General features: G+C 35.3%; 2 protein-coding genes across 2 annotated transcripts; one reads left to right on the forward strand and one right to left on the reverse strand.

The window, feature by feature from the left end:
• Nucleotides 4,811-10,431, forward strand: LOC109716585 (1-deoxy-D-xylulose 5-phosphate reductoisomerase, chloroplastic; the record flags this gene model as incomplete). Its single annotated transcript, XM_020242115.1, is given in 12 exon segments — nucleotides 4,811-4,939; nucleotides 5,868-6,049; nucleotides 6,453-6,539; nucleotides 6,874-6,999; nucleotides 7,075-7,137; nucleotides 7,625-7,774; nucleotides 8,003-8,070; nucleotides 8,580-8,691; nucleotides 8,800-8,904; nucleotides 9,051-9,172; nucleotides 9,264-9,410; nucleotides 10,105-10,431. Coding segments are annotated over 12 exon segments (1,416 nt in total). The 3' UTR covers nucleotides 10,274-10,431.
• On the reverse strand, nucleotides 14,682-15,885 carry LOC109716044. Its single transcript, XM_020241320.1, has one exon. The coding sequence runs from the start codon at nucleotides 15,839-15,841 to the stop codon at nucleotides 15,059-15,061; it is 783 nt and encodes a 260-aa protein (XP_020096909.1). The 5' UTR covers nucleotides 15,842-15,885; the 3' UTR covers nucleotides 14,682-15,058.

Here is a 17,273-nt window from a genome sequence, read left to right on the forward strand (position 1 = left end):
AATATAGATATTTAGATATCTTTATAAGAAGGGTGTTTGATTCTATAAAAAATAAAGGGATAACTTTAAAAACCCCCCCTGTGGTTTCCAGCTTTCTCACTTTAGTACCCTGTGGTTTAAAGTGTATCAATTTGTCCCCCTGTGGTTTCGTTTTTCTCTTTTTTTTTTTTTATCAATTTTATTATTTTTTTTTCAAATCAGTAACAAAATTAAAATTAAAGAGTACTAAAGTAAATATTCGGTAAATCTAGATGGATATCTGATATTTTTTTGCATATAATTTAACGAAATATTAAGAAAAAAACTATAGAAAAAATAAAAACAAAACCACAGGGGGGCAAATTGATACACTTTAAACCACGGGGTACTAAAGTGAGAAAGTTGGAAACCACAGGGGATGTTTTTGAAGTTTTCCCAAAAATAAATAAAAGGGGGTAAACTTCAAATACCATCTCAGTGCTTTCGCATTTTCTCACTCTAGTACCATATTATTTAATGTATATCAATTTAGCACCCAATGGTTTTATTTTTCTCTTTTCGTCGGTCCCTTTGTTAACTTTTTGTTAAATCATATACAAAAAACTTTAGTTACCCCAATTATAGTTTAAAGAATATTCACTTTAATACCCTTTAGTTTTTAACTTTGTCATTGACCTAACGAAAAAAATTAAAGGAGATAATTAAAAGAAAAAAATAAAATCACAGCGTACGAAAGTGATACACTTTAAACTATAGGATACTAAAGTGAAAAATTACGAGACCATAAGAGTGGTATTTGAAGTTTTTTCTAAATTAAAAATAGTTTTCTGACTAAAAAGATACTTTCCATCCTTTTTATTCCTAGAAAAATAGTTTTTCTTTTTTTTTTTTAGATTTTATGGAAAAGTCTTTTTTTCGTTTTCTGAATTTTTTTTATTTCAAAAAAAAAACTATAAAAAGAGTATTTTTCATAAAAACATTTTTTTTGTTTGAAAAATAATTTTCTATGATTTTTTTGAGGAATCAAACACCTTAATGAGTGAACATGGATTTCGTAGGACATGCATGCTAAGAAAAGAAAAAAAATAGAGATTTTAATTTTGTACATATATACAATTGATTCATTAGTTTTTTAACCTTAAAAATTAAGAACAAATCTATTATTTCATATAGTATTAGAGTAAAAGATCATGTGTTCGAGTCGACGAAATTCCTAGAGGCTTATATTCAATCGGATTTTATTCGGCTTTTTGAGCATAGTTTTGACCTAATTCTTATCTGATTTAATCTAATTCTTTAGATCACCAAGTTGGAATAAATAAACATACACTAGATTAAAAACAACAATATAAAAAAAGGCAATAGAATAATAATTTTTTGATCTATGAATTGTGATAATTAAGTGGAAATATTTCCTTCTTGTGATTTTTTTTTTATTTTTTTAATGATGATATGGACATTGTTGCCACAATGTCCTTGGAGAGAGCAATAGCATAATAATAGTGAGTTTCCAAACCCATAAGATTTGAACATGTCACATGTGATTCATATGATCCTCCACCCTTTTGTACTTATCTTTGCAACCACTCTCTCTTTTCCTTGGATTTTGTTTCTTCTAAGAAAAACTTTAAATACCACCGTGTCGTTTCGTACTTTTTTATTTTAATATTTTATAATTTAAAATATATTATTTTCGTATTCTATAGTTTTATTTATTCTCTTTTCGTTATCCCTTCCGTTAATTTTTTGATTAAATCAGTGACAAAGTTAAAAAACAGAGTATAAAAGTGAATATTCGATAAATCATAAGTTGGATATCTGAAGTTTTTTGTATATGATTTAACAAAGAGCTAACGAAAGTGCTGACAAAAAAAAAAAAAAAAAAAAAAAAATAGTATTAAAGTAGTCGTACAACCTTTAAAACCATATGTAGCTAAATGTGAAAAAGCCGCGAAACCACGCGATTATGTATTTGAATTTTTTTTTTTTTTTTTTTTTTTTAGTGCAACCATAATTATTTAGAGTAGCAAATTTTAATCCCATAATAGACAAATTAAAGAAACCATAGAAGTTCTTTGAAAATAAGAGAGAGAGAGAGAGAGAGAGAGATTACAAATTATACTAAACTAAAAAGATAGCTGATGAAATAGTTTTATACATTTGATAATCAGTGCCTATTTTTAAGATTTTGAACCTATTTTAAAATCGAGTATTAATACTAAAAAAATAAAAGCTAAATCAATTACTAATTATCATCAACTTTTAATTATTATATTTCTTTGGCTATTAAATTTATTGAAATTATTTAAAATTTGAGAAATTTTTAAATTTAATTGGCTTAAATATTTTAATTTTAAAGTATTAAAAAGTTAAGGAGGAGTCCTTAACTTACATCTAAGGGGCTAATTCGAACGAGGGCATATTTGAGGGGGTCACCATAAATTTTTACTTTTCAAAAAGTAAATTACATCTAAGTTAGGTGGTTGACTCCAATAAGGCCCAAAAAGTGGCTCGCATAAAACGTGACATTCATTTTATTAATTAGCCCATTTCCTTGTTCCTTATGTACGACCATCAACCAATAAATGATGCACACGTGGCATTTTGGATAATTGTAAGCTCTATTCTCGTGCCACGTGTAATTACAAATATATATATATATATATATACAAAAAGTGTACTTTTCGTGTGGTTTGAAAAAGCACTTATGAAGCAAAATTCAAAGAGCTTTTTACGTAATGAAAAGCTAATACATATTCTTAGGCCTAAATAAAAAAACTATTTTAGAAAAAAAAATTAATATTTTTTTGAATAATTTTACTTTATTAATATTTTACAGAAGCTCTAGTCGAGCCAAAAAAATAATTAAAAATAAAAACTAGATATAATTTGTTATTTTCAACTAGTTCATATATTGCACAAATTTAAAAATGTCAAAATGAAAAAAAAAGAGATTCATTACAATAAAGATAATAATTATGGTTTTGATAAAATTTATTAAAATTATATATATATATATATATATTGGTTACTAAAATAAAATTTGTTGGTATAAATCGTATGATAATTACAAATACTTTTTTTTTGTTATTTTTAATTAAAAAATTTTAACTTAAATATTAAGAGACAATTTACATACAAAGTTAAAGGACCATGTGAATTTTGTATTTAATTATTACTTGAAATGTTAAATATTATAATAGCCTTGTGCCAAAAATAATTATTTAATGTTATTTTCCTCATAAATATTTACCAAATTTACGCTATTTCACATGTACCACAAAACCCAACTACAAAAATTAAAAAAACTATGTAGATTTGGGGCTTTGCGATTATGATGTCACATCCACTTAGGGGGTGCTTAATTTTTTCAAAAGATATATTAAAAAATAATTTTTTGAAAAAATATTTTTCCTTTGTTAGGTTCTTAAAAAATTATTTTTTACTTTTAAAGATTTTATAAAAGAGTCCTCTCATTTATCTTTTATCGCAGAGCGCTCATTTATAATGGGTAAAAATGTATAAATCTTATCTGAACTATAAACTATTTTGGTTTTATTTTATTATCCAATTTTTCCAAGTTTTTTGATTTGAATCAGTTAATGATATTTTAACTTTAGAAGTTGAGTTAATTGCATACTTCATGAGCCTGTAGTTGCAAATATTTTATGAAATATACTAACTAAATCGATAAAAATAAATGATACATTCAGAAATTTTTGAAGTTAATGTGTCGTTGAATGACTCAAATCAAACAAATTAACAGATTACGTAGCAAAATCAAAATTTTGAAAAGTTGAGTGATCAAATTAAAATGACCCATAGTTCAGGTAAATTTTATACATTTTTCACCATTTTTCACTTATATTTTACGAAATTCAGGGACCTTTTTGGAAATATAGTTGAGGGTTCTATTTGTATTGCTCTAAAAACAAAAGGATAAACTTCAAATATCATCCCTGTAATTTTGCAAGTGTATTAATTTAGTACCTTGTGGTTTTATTTTTCTCTTTTTGTCAGCTCTTTCGTTAACATTTCGTTAAATTATATACAAAAAACTTCCGATATCTCACTTAAATTTATCGAATATTTACTTCAGTACCTTTTAGTTTTAATTCTGCTACTGATTTAACGAAAGGAGGAGATAATAAAAAAAAACAAAAATAAAATCATGAGGTACTAAATTAATGCACTTTAAATCATAAGATATTAAAATAAAAAAGTACGAAACCACAAGGAGTAGGGGTGTAAATGAGCCAAACACGAGCGAGCTGGGGTCGGCTCGTGTTCAGCTCGTTTATTAAATAAGCTGAACACGAGCTGGTTCGTTAAAGTATCGAGTCAAAAAGTACAACTCGTGGTTGGCTCGTTTATTAACAAGCCGAACACGAGCTTCCTCATAAACAACAAGTTAAAAGAATTATGAAAGATACGTATAGAAAATAAATTTATAAAATCTTATCCATTTAACTTTGATCTAATATTTAAAACTTTACATATAAATGACCTTGTTATAAGAAGTTGGGCTTTATANCGAGCTGGCTCGCGAACAGCGAGCTAGATTGCCACCCCTAACAAGGGATGGGTTTGATTTGAGTTTAAAGTTTTCCCAAAACAAAATTGAGGGAGGGATGTGTTTCAAAATTCGAATAGGTGAGGGGGTTTCCATACATTTTTCACGTGTGCTTAACCATTGCGTAGTTCATTTTCACTGAGCATATAATCCCTCCACTCCACCCACATTTCTCCCTGATTCCCTCTTCGTCTTATCTCTCTCTCTTTTTCTCTCTCTTTAAATCCCTTAACACAAATACCCATCTCTCTCTCTCTCGCTTTCTCTCTCTGGGGAATCAGAAGAAGAGGAAGAGGACGGAGATGGCGCTTAAATTCTCAGTTCCGGGGGAAATTGGGGGCGTCTCCTTCTTGGATTCGAGCAGAGGGACCTTTCGACACCTCAAAGGTGGGATTTTTATGCCTTTTTTTGGGGTTCAAAACAGGGTTTTGTTTTCGTTCTTTTTGGCCCTTGAATCATTTAGTTTATATAAGTTATGTGGTAGAGTTCGAAATTTAGAAGCCCAATTTTGATATGAGTAGGAATGGGACCTTTCGACACCTCAAAGGTGGGATTTTTATGCGGTTTTTTCGGGTTTCAAAACAGGGTTTTGTTTTTGTTCTTTTTGGCCCTTGAATCATTTAGTTTATATAAGTTATGTGGTGGAGTTCGAAATTTAGACGCCCAATTTTGATATGAGTGGGAATGGGACCTTTTGAGAAATTAAAGGTGGGATTTTTATGCCTTTTTTTGGGGTTCAAAATAGGGTTTTGTTTTTGTTCTTTTTGGCCCTTGAATCATTTAGTTTATATAAGTTATGTGGTAGAGTTCGAAATTTAGATGCCCAATTTTGAACCTTTTGACAAGCTACAGGTGGGATTTTTAATGTGTTTTTTGGGTTCAAAATAGGGATTTTTTTTTTTTTTAGCTTTTATAAGTTAATGTGGTAGAGCTCGAAATTCGCATGCCCAATTTTAATTATTTGATTTTATGTTTTTTCCCCCATAAATTTTGGTTGAGTAATTAGTGGGTTCAGTGTTTTTTGGTTTTAAATTGCTACTGTTTTGTAATTGGGTTCAATAATTGCATTTAACAAACACATCTTCCTGTTTTTTTTATGGTTAATTGAAATGGAGTAATAATTTTTTGAAATATTTTGTCAATTTTTAGTATTTTTCACTGTGAACATATCAATTCATTTTGCTAATTGATTAAATAACCACATTTCTCAACAATTTTAACAGGAAAAAAGGGGGAATTTATGGTTGATTTAAGCATAGAATTATCATTTAGCAATACCACCATTAAATTTTTTATCTTGTTTTCGTGTTTGCAGTGGATTTTTCATTTAAGAGGAGGGAGAGGAGAACGATTTTGTCGAAGAGAACATGTTGCTCGATTCAGCAGAACCCGCCACCGGCGTGGCCGGGGCGAGCCGTTCCGGAGCCAGGGCGGAAGTCGTGGGACGGGCCCAAGCCTCTCTCGATCGTTGGCTCGACCGGTTCGATCGGAACTCAGGTACAAATAGTTTCAAAGAACTATCACATGTTGAATTCGCTAAAATTCCTTCTCAAATTTCAAAACATTCGAGTTGCCTCAACATGAAATTTGTCCACTACTGTTAATTTCATAAACCATCAAGGATTTTATCAGCTCGTCAATTGAAAGGCCAATAAAAAAAAACAAAAACAAACTAATTTTCGACAGAAAATAAAAAGGAGAAAAGGAAAGCAAAAAGCCGAACTATTTTGCCTGGTTGGTGTTGTTCATGATTCCTCCATTTTGAATCAACTGAAAAGTCTCCTCATGTACTGACGTATTGGTTGGTACATTAATGCATACAATCTAGTAGTTAGAGTTCATTTTGATTAGATAAGTCCATAAATGTTTTGGATCTTCATTTTTGTACTTTATATTTTAGACTTTGGACATAGTTGCTGAGAACCCGGACAAATTCCAAGTTGTCGCACTTGCCGCTGGATCCAATGTGACTTTATTGGCTGACCAGGTATGTCAGAGTTTTCTTTTATGTTTCTCATAATTTGCTCAGGCCGGTAAGTGCTTGTTCGTCCTAGCTTCGGCAGCAACTTCTCTACTCTATGCAAGCAGAAGAAGCTTCCAGAATCTAGGTGTATGGCTAAAAATTTATAAGCTGAAATGAAATGAGCTGTTTTAAAGCCTTAGCTGCCATGGGAAGCTATAGAGATTTTAAGAAAAAAGCTGAACAACTTAACTCAAACAACACTTCTGTTGAAGCAATAAATGGGCCGTACAGATCGAGTTAGATTATCTTACTACTTTAAACTTGTTAACTAGATTAAGATCGTAACTTCATTATGCAGGTCAAAACCTTCAAGCCCAAGTTGGTTGCTGTGCGAAATGAGTCATTGGTCGGTGAGCTAAAAGAAGCTTTAGCCGACTGTGAAGAGAAACCTGAAATTATTCCTGGGGAGCAAGGAGTTGTAGAGGTCAGTTTATTCTTCATTTTATTCAGTGAATGTGTCAATTCTGATTGTTAAACATGTTTGAATTTGAATTGTCAGGTTGCTCGCCACCCAGATGCAGTTACAGTCGTTACAGGAATAGTCGGGTGTGCTGGATTGAAGGTAAAGGCAGAAACCTTTATTTTGTTATCAAATGTTCGGACCTGAATTTTATTCTGTTGGTAGATTGTTTCAACTTTCAAGCTTATTTCCTCCGTTGTTCCGATAGTAGTCTGAAGTGTAGTGTCTGTTTAACCCAGTTTTTCTACTCGCAACCACAAATGATGAGTTTTGTGAACAAAAAGTTTAGAGCTTCTGGCTAGAAGTAGAAGCTGTAATTTGATGCTTCTGCTTTATGTTGCGGCGGAATGGGAACTGTTGTAGGGATTTTAGTGGAAAAAAAGCTGTTACAGCTTCAAACAGCTTTAAACTTGAACAAAATTTAGCCCTATGTCATTGTTGTAACGACCCAGCCCGCTGGCACTAGTAACTCGTTGGGTTCGAACCATCGGCCCAAAATGCTTAAGCACAATTAGTATTAAAGTCCTTAGTCTTTAGTCCTTAGTTTCATTTGGTAACATTATTTTTTGTTTTTTCTTTTTTTTTTCAGCCTACTGTAGCTGCAATTGAGGCTGGAAAGGATATCGCACTTGCAAACAAAGAAACTCTTATCGCAGGAGGTCCTTTTGTGCTTCCGCTTGCACACAAGCACAAAGTTAAGATACTTCCTGCCGATTCCGAGCACTCTGCAATATTCCAGGTATTTCGCTATTTTCACACCACCTTCCTGAAATTTTAGAACTTGTTATTTCACGTCGGTGACATACGAGTGAAGAGGCAATGTGATGACATCAACTTTCATACTTCGGGAGATAATTTGGCCTTCTCAACAATCTTTATAGACTTGTTATGTTTACATGGTTTATTTCCGGCTTGATTCATTAATTTTGTTTAATTGGGATAAAATTTTGTTTTCTATTGTCTTCAGTGTATTCAAGGCTTACCAGAGAACGCACTTCGCCGCATTATTTTGACTGCTTCTGGAGGAGCCTTCAGGTGTGACATCATCATATATCTCATAAATAGATATTTTCAATCTCCCAACCTTCTGACAGCTTAAGCTTTAAAGCTGATTATTTATGTTTGCATTCATGATGCGTGGAAAATTTGTTGATATTCTTTCACCGGTCACGAAGTAAAAGCCTCGCCTGTGAAAGAAACTAACTCTATTCTGTTTACTTATTACTCACTTTATTTAGTGTCTGTTTGGCTTGGCTGGAGCTTTTGTTGAAATATGACTAGGCCTATTAGTACTCGAACAGCTTTTCACTAAAGTTTAAATTTCAACTTAAAGCTTCTACTCTTTGGGCCCCAAAGCTTGTTCCGCCTTCAGGCCACAACAGAAGCTCTAGAATGTTTATTTGTTAGACACCTGATTTCTAGGAACTTCCGCTTTCCCAGCAGAGAAGTTCCTCCAGAAGCCAAGCCCAAGTTTAATATTTAGTCCCTCTGAGGTTTAACTTTCGCAAACCTCTTTCCAAGCTTTGCAACGTTGTTTATGACAGGGATTGGCCGGTTGAGAAGTTGAAAGAAGTGAGAGTCGCTGATGCTTTAAAACATCCGAACTGGAACATGGGGAAAAAGATCACTGTTGATTCTGCCACTCTATTCAATAAGGTCTTATTTATTCTCACTGTTTCATTCTCACCGTTTCATTCTCTTCGGATATAGATCTCCTTGCCTCTTGTTATTGAAGGACTAGAACAAATTCCTTTTGTCTTATAGGGACTAGAAGTTATCGAAGCGCACTATTTATTTGGCGCCGAGTACGATAATATAGAGATTGTGATTCATCCCCAGTCAATCATACACTCGATGGTCGAGACACAGGTCAGGCTAATTGTAATCTCAATACTTATATATACACGCGCACATTGGCTCATGAAATGCTTAAAAAGAGAAATTGTATGATTTGTGTATAATCTGATACTTATCCACTAATTATCTATTAAACATATTTTGCATTTCTTTTGCAGGACTCGTCTGTTTTGGCTCAGTTGGGATGGCCGGATATGCGGCTACCAATCCTGTACACGTTATCGTGGCCGGACAGAATTTATTGCTCCGAGGTCACGTGGCCCCGACTCGACCTGTGCAAGTAAGAAACTATTTCGTCAAAATATTTGTCTTGTTATAAAGAGAAAATTAGGGTTTCCTAAATCCGTTTATTTTCTCGCATTTTGTTGCAGACTCGGTTCGCTGACATTCAAAGTCCCCGATAACGTGAAGTATCCATCGATGGACCTCGCCTACGCGGCTGGTCGGGCCGGGGGAACGATGACGGGAGTTTTGAGTGCCGCCAACGAGAAGGCCGTGGAGTTGTTCATCGATGAGAAGTAAATCCTGTCTTCTTCATTTTGGCTTGGTTATAACGTACGAATCGCTCGTCTCTAAGAGCCTGTTTTGGCCCGAGAGAGCTTCTACAGAAGCGTTATTCAAGTAGAGCTGCTCAACGAACCGCACAACTTATTCAAGTAGAGCTGCTCAACGAACCACACAACTTATCAAAATACCTGTTAATATATATATATTTTTGGGCCCGTTTTCTATTAGATCGATCATTTAGATAATATGGTTTTCAGTGTTAATTCTAAATCCCTTCATTCTGTGAGATCATGAGTTCAATCCCCACATTCAATATCTAATGGGTGAAATTTTTGCATTATATAACAGGTCCCGGGTCCGTTCCCTACTAGATTGATCTTTTTTGCTCCGCAGCAAAACTAGAAACTCCAAATTGAGCTTCTAGTTTTTGGGACTCAAAAGCTCATTTTAGTTTCATGTCGCAGGCAAAATTTCCTCTTATAATTCAAATGTATTGTTCACAAATTGGGCGCCACTAAGTTTGCGAAGTTTTGGTTATGCAATTAGCATGATCTATTATTGCAAAAAGAGTTATTTAGGTAGGCTTCCTACGGAAAAAGATACTAAAGATTTCCGTTTAGCCCCTCGATCTTTTGATCGTTACAAATTTAGTCCCTAACCTTTTCATTTCGTTAAAAATATTTTCTTCCATTTTTATGTCTCCAGGATCAGCTACTCAGATATCTTCAAGTTCGTCGAGCTCACGTGCGACGCACATAGGAAGGACTTAGTTGCAAATCCGTCCCTCGAGGAGATCATACACTACGATTTGTGGGCCCGGAAATACGCGGCAAGTTTACAACCGTCGTCCGGCCTGAGCCCTGTCCCTGCTTGAATAACCGCGCCGCGCCAACTCCTCGAATAAAGATGACGCGCTCGCGCTCAAATCGGTAAGTCGGAATTATTTTCGCTTCGTTTGTCATATGAAGAAGTTACTATGTGCCAGCATGTAAATTACTCCCTTTTATGAATATAAAGCAGTTCAATTTTGCATGCCGCCGACTTTGCGACTTTTGAGTCCCTCAACTATGTGCCATTTCGAAATAGACCTTTCAACTTTATGTCTATTTTGATTGCCACTTCCGCAGCTTCTAATTTTGATTTCAATTTAGGATTTGGTGAAGTTAAAGGCTTCATTGGTTATCAAACCTTAACAATTGACGAAATACGCAGTTTCATCGGGTGAAAATGTGTTAATTTTAACAGAACAAAATCTTCAATTCATTGGTGGAATTTACTTGAATTCGGAGGAGGATCGAAAGTTGAGGGTGTTCTCAATCAAAAGAAAAATAGTTGAGGGGTTTTTCTCAAAATGGTCTATAGTTGAGGGGTCTCTATACATTTTATCTTAAAAAAAAAGGGCTTTTTTCATACAGATCCCTACAAACATAGTGAATGACAAATATATCCATACAAAATTCAACTTTTATATGTAATTCCTGCAAAAGTTCTGAAGTTTTCAAATATGTCCCTTTGATTTGTTACCGTTAGAGAACCGTTTATATTTTCAATTTTGCCATTATAAATATATCCCTCCAAAAGCCATAACAGTCTAATATAAAAGGGTAAAAATATAAAAAATTATCCAGAATTAAGTTTTTAACCTATGATTAACTAAATTTTTTCTAACGAATTCTAACGGCAGAGACATATTTGAAAGTATCAGGACTTTTGCAGGACAACATATGAAGTTGGACTTTGTAGGGATATATTTATCATTCACTATGTTTACAAGGACCTGAATGAAATTAACTCAAAAAAAACTATGAGAATTAATGGTGTAAAAGCTAAATCTGTGGTTTGGAAGGAACTTGAATGGATAAATTGCTGCAGTGGTCCTCAACATGTTGTTGTAGTTTCAATTTGCTTGCAAAATTTCCAGTTTCGGACGCGGAAACTCTATTTCCTCGCACAATTTTAGCGTTTCTACTTCGATTTTTTTTTCTTTCCTATTCAAATAAACGACGATTGTCGCGCAAGCGCTGTATAATACTTCATCAAACAGTACTACACCTTATAGGGGGGCCAAAAAAGCCCTGAATCTCTCTTTGGTGTGTCTAAAAGTACCTTTTCTCGTAGTATTCAATTACTTGACATGGAAAGAACTATACAGCTGGTAGTGGGGGCGACAGGCTAAATGGACTTCTGAGGACCAAAAAGTAAAAAAAAAAAAAAAAAAAAAAAATCTCATCCTGAAGCTTTAGCTTTTGCTGGTGTTAAATAATGCTAATTAATCATTATTCTCCAAAAGGTTAAGCAATAGAGAATAGTGTTCTTAATTTATGTATTTAATACTCTTATTAGAAATGTGAGATCTGAAGTAATCTTATATATAAGATATAATAGCGCTAAAACTTTTAAACCGGTTATAACACTTTTGGCGGTGGCTAGATCCAAAAGGTTAAAAGAGTTAAGTGTGTTAAGGCTAGAATAGTATTAAAATGAATGACCCTTTGAAAAGTGGGGCATCACAGTTGGTTTCAAAGCTAATTACTAGTTAGAGGTATGAGACGGGTCTCAGCTGAGCCAGGTTATATAGCGGGGAGAGCAAAGCTTTCATGCTGATGATTGTTGTGGATAGAGCGCGGTTCTTTCATAAGGTCGGTTAAGACTAGCGAGACGATCGCCTGATACTTGTGAGTATGAGCCTGATGAGAATGCCAAGATTTAAAGGGGGTGAGAATGTGAGACCCTGGATAGTCTTCTATATAAAATATAGTATAGCTAAAACTCTTAACTCGGCTATAGCAGTTTGGTGGTTGCTAGACCCAAGAGATTAAGAGAGTTAAGAGTGCTAGGATTAGAGTAGTTGTAGAATGGGTGACCGCCCTAGGAAGTGGGACGTCACAAGAACCTCTTATTCTGATACTATATTATATAATACGAAATAATCATTGTTCTAAAAAAAAAACTTAAGATGTTGGACGACGGTGTTCTTAACTTACATATTTATAAGTTGCTGAAGGAGTTATTATGAGTAGTGTTCCATCAAATAATTTTTGTTAGCATTACTTCTGTGGCAGCTCCACTAAGCAGATGTACTCTTAAGCAGTCTGCCCTAGACGGGATATTACTGCCACAGGATATAATGTTGTTCGATGAAATATTGTTTGAGTACCCTTTCGAAAGTAGCTTCTCTTAGCGGCAGAATTAGGAATTTCAATTTGGAGCTTCTGATTTTGGGGCTGACCAGTTATCTTATTTCAGCTTTCCGTCGCAGCAGAAGTTTGTGTTTTTTTTTTTTAAGCAAGCATAAGCAAGGCAACAAACACAATGCTAGGGAAACATCCTTCTGTGTTTTTATCCTCTAAAGTGGACCAGGTCTCTGAAGCATCTTTGGATATGCCCCACTTCTCTGCTTGCCCACCAAGCAATTTTTTGGCAGTTAATGCTCATCATCATCCTCTGTCACAGCAGAACCTGATGTCTCCAAAATGAGACCGTCTTATCCGCCGTTCATTATCTTTGAGATTGATTCCGGTCCGCGTGATGGACGGTGGATGTGTATTCAACTCTCCAGCTCACCATTGTACACCATCAATCTATGGAGATTTGTATGCTTGTAGAATGAAGAAAATTCATAGTGTTTACCCCCCCAACCTTCAATTTGGAGCATGGAGGTTGGAAGCTTCTTCTTGGAATCTTCCTCCTTACCAAAAGCATAATGTTGCTTCCATACATGTTCATTCTCTTAAATAAGAACTTAAAATACATTTGACCAAGCCAATTAAAGGCCCTAGGTTGTAGCGTTGTTTGATGTAGTACTATCATTTAAGATATTATCTTAAAAATCAAAAGTAAAAAAATATATATATTATATCTACACTTTATTATAAAGTGTACATTTTACATCCCATCATCTTTTCGAGCTTCTACTATTAGAAAAAAAAGGACTAAATTACATAAAATTTTCATGTCAATACCTGCTTTTTTATTTTCCTCTCTCCCGTCATTTAAAAACCTAAATTTTGTCCCCTTATAAAATAAAAAATATTCACAGAGAGGTATGGGGTGAACTGTGATGACAAAATGACCAATTTGTCCCTCACCATTTTCGTCTTCTCCCTCATCTCGCTCATTCGCCGCTTCCTCTCTTCCATTTTTCGCACCTCGATCAGTCAGAGTTTGTCTCCATTTTCTTCCTCGCCTGCTCCTCTTCTCCTCATGCCCCCTCGTCGTCTCTTCATTTCGGCGACAGTAGTAAGGAAATCGAGGCGGGAGTAAATCGAGAAAATCGAGACGAGCAAGGACAAGGGTGGGGTGGGCGGGGGCGAGGCAGCGGAGGAGGGCGGGTCGGCGAGGCATAGAGGGCGAGGCAATATAAGAGAAGGCTGAGAGTATTTTTGGTATAAAAAATATATAATAATATTTTATAAATGGAATCCTAACGGATCACTAACGGCAGAGAGTGAAATGAATATTTTTCATTTTTACAAGAGGGCTAAAGTGTAGGTTTTTAAATGACAGGAAAGAAAATGAAAGAGCAAATATTGACAATTTTATATATTGCAGGTAAAGTCCGGCTACAATGCTATCAACGCCATCAAGTATTTGACACTATCAAGTTTTTCATCGTTAGTTTTACCTCTTTGACCATTTCTACCATTTAAATCATATTATTTCACCAAACATCCATTAAACAAGGTACTAGCAAATTTTTTTTTGTTAGTGATAATAATAATAATAATAATAATAAGTCTCAATTTTGAATGTGTATATAGGTTGGGTGGACACATGTGTAATTAAGAAGGGACTGAGAAATTGAGACTCCCCAGCACAAGCCCATGCTGAAGAAATTGTCAATGCGGAAATTATTGACCGAGTTGAGTGGGTCAAATCAAATGTCAACTGCAATTTTCAATCCATGCAACTTGTCTACCAATTTGCATGTTAGCCACATATGACCACATAATAAAATTAGATTAAAAAAATTAATTTTTTAAAAAAATTTATATATTTGCTTCTAAGCTATCGGAAATTTTCGGTATGATTGTAGAATGTAAATGTATACGGTGGTCGGGACACTGCAGTTATTAATAATTTATTAAAAAAAATATCATATTTATTTTCGTACGTATTATTGTGTTTCGAAATCTATTTTATCTGATATCCTCAGATAGGTCTCAATATCAAATTAAGCCAGAGGTTCAAGTGGGACTAGTTTGGACGTAGTTCCAACCATTATAATTAAACGCTCTTGTGCAATTCAATTTGGATTCAAATGTATTAAATCAAACACCAAATTTAGAGCATCGTGCAGAATCATTTATATGAAGAGAATAATAATATAAATGCTGTGCACAAATTTTAAAGCAGCAAATAAAGGCATTTTGTTATTCCGAGTGAAAAAATCAAAACGCCCAAAATTCAAAAAATAAAATAAAATAAAATACATCCATTCTCTCTCCCACCTGTAGCAGTCTCTACTTATTTTTTATTTACAACAAAAAAAAAATTTATTATTACATAATCTAAAAAATAAAATAATAATAATAATAATAATAATAAATTAAAAAACAACAACAACAACAACAAAATTTACAACATTTCAATTACACCAAATCCTCCCAACTATATATTTCAAATTCAAATTTTGAAATTCAAAATTCAAAATTTAAATTTAAAACGGGTGGTGGTGGGTTCGTGCGGCGAAGAAGCCGAAGAGCTCTTGGCGATACGGCAAGAAGGAGCGCCTCCCGCGGTCTCCGCCTCCGCCCCCGCCCTTCGCGTAGTATAGTTTGTGGGCGGTGACCATGTCCATCTCCTTCACCACCTTCGTCCCCTTCTTCTTAGGGTTAGGGTTAGGGTTTGGGGATGGGTTGGGGGATGGGTTGGGGTTCGGGGGGGAGGATAGGAAGAGGAACTTGTCCTTACCGTCGCTGCTGCTCCGCCCCACGACGAGGTCGCGGATCCGCCACCGCCGCGCTGGGGACGACGACGACGACCCCGTCGACGCGCTCTTCTTCGCCCACCGCTCCGGCGACTGCGGCGCCGATCTCGGCGCCCACGCGCAGAACCCCCCATCCTCCGCCTCCGACGACGACGACGAGGAGAGCGACCCCGATCTCGCCGCCGCCGCGGCGGAGCTCGGCGGAGGCGGCGGGGGATCGGCAGCGGGGGGGAGGAGGTCTAAGTTGAAGAGGGGGTAGGAGGGGAGGATCCGGCCGCCGGAGAAGAGCTCGTCGGCGGTGATCCCCGGCCCCGGATCCGGCGCCGCCGTGGCGACCGCGAACTCGAAATCATCATCATCATCATCATCTCCGTCCACTTCACGATCTACGGCGGAGGCGGAGAGGCGATCGCCGGGTGCGACTCCGAAGCTGGGGAGGTTCATGAGGTGCGGCTTCTTCTCCTCCTCCTCCCTCTCCTCCATTAATGCCTCTTCAAGCTCAATTCTCTGCATCTTCTTCCTCCTCGCTCTGGTTTTCTAGGATTTCGAGGGAAGCTCGTCCGTGATTTATAACGATTAGGTGAAAATGCACGTAGACCCCCCTCACCTATATTCTCCTCTCAAATCAGTCCTTAACACAGGTACTAGATTGTTAAATAGGGATTAAACAGGGACTAGCTATACATTTTTACACACCCCTCATACGTTGTGGCACGAGGGCGTCTTACGAACCCACGGTTGAGGTTCCGTTACTTTCCTTGTGGAGCAAGTACGCGCTCACCACAGCAAGCACGTGAGTCCCACGTGCCAAAAAATACACGAGAGTTTCCAGAAGGTCAAATCAGGGGAACTCCTACACGTGTGAAAAGCGCTTCGTTGGAACGCAACTACCAATCACTCTCAATGATTGAACGGTAAATTTAGATTTAGATTTTTTTTTTTTTTAGATAAGAAACGGTTTGGTTTCACGTAAATAAATTTTACGCTCTTTAATATTTTATTTATAAAAAATAATAATAATATTTTGTTATGATGGTTTGGTTGAATATATATATATATATATATATATATATATATATATATATATAGTTGAGCTGGAATGCTATCGGTAGCAAGCGGGCTCCGTTGCCATCCATTTGTTTTCGATGATGGAGCTTTCAAATCGACGATCGGCCCGTTGAAAATGATCTATATCACTTGAAGTATCTAGAAATCAAATTTCAAATCTTTTTGACATCATTTACCGAATGATCAAAGGGTTTCAAAATTAGTAATTTTAATGGTTGATATGAGTGGTTTTCTCGTTTAACAGTGTAAAGCTATCCAAATCAATTAAATTTTGGTTAGAAAATTTTTTAAACTATTTAGAACAAGATCTATACTCTCGATCATGATTACAAAATTTCTATCATCACTTTTTAGAGGATATTCATTTTCAGCCATTCATTTTTACGCCCACTTGATGGACAAGAAAATAATATCGGAAAAGTATGAAATTTGATTTCTAGATACTTCAAGTAGTATAGATTATTTTTCAACGGTGCCGATCGCAATTTAGAGGCTCTCCATCGATTGAATAACAATGGGTTGCAGACGGAGCCCTTTGCTACCGATAGTTTCCAGCTTCACTCTATTATATATATTACTATATATATTATATATATATATATATATATATTAAAACTAAATTATAGAAAATTTTTCTGTCAATATCGTTTTTTCATTTTTTTCTATGCTCATTCAAAAACCTACACTTTGCACTCTTAAAAATAAAATATATTACTTCGCCTTCGCCATCAATATACCGTTAGGATTCCGTTTATATTTTATTTTTATATTCCAAAATATCCATAAAATTCTCATCATGCTCATCACACATGCCCTCGCGCCGTGCTGCCTCGCCTTGCCCATCCCTCTATCTATACTCAGATCACACGTCCTCGCC

The sequence above is a fragment of the Ananas comosus genome, linkage group 10 (assembly GCF_001540865.1).
Source record: "Ananas comosus cultivar F153 linkage group 10, ASM154086v1, whole genome shotgun sequence".
In the NCBI taxonomy this organism is placed as follows: Eukaryota; Viridiplantae; Streptophyta; class Magnoliopsida; order Poales; family Bromeliaceae; genus Ananas; species Ananas comosus.

What these genes read in the sequence shown, in the direction of transcription:
- LOC109716044 (XM_020241320.1), bottom strand. Translation starts at nt 15,841, where the DNA reads ATGCAGAGAATTGAGCTTGAAGAGGCATTAATGGAGGAGAGGGAGGAG.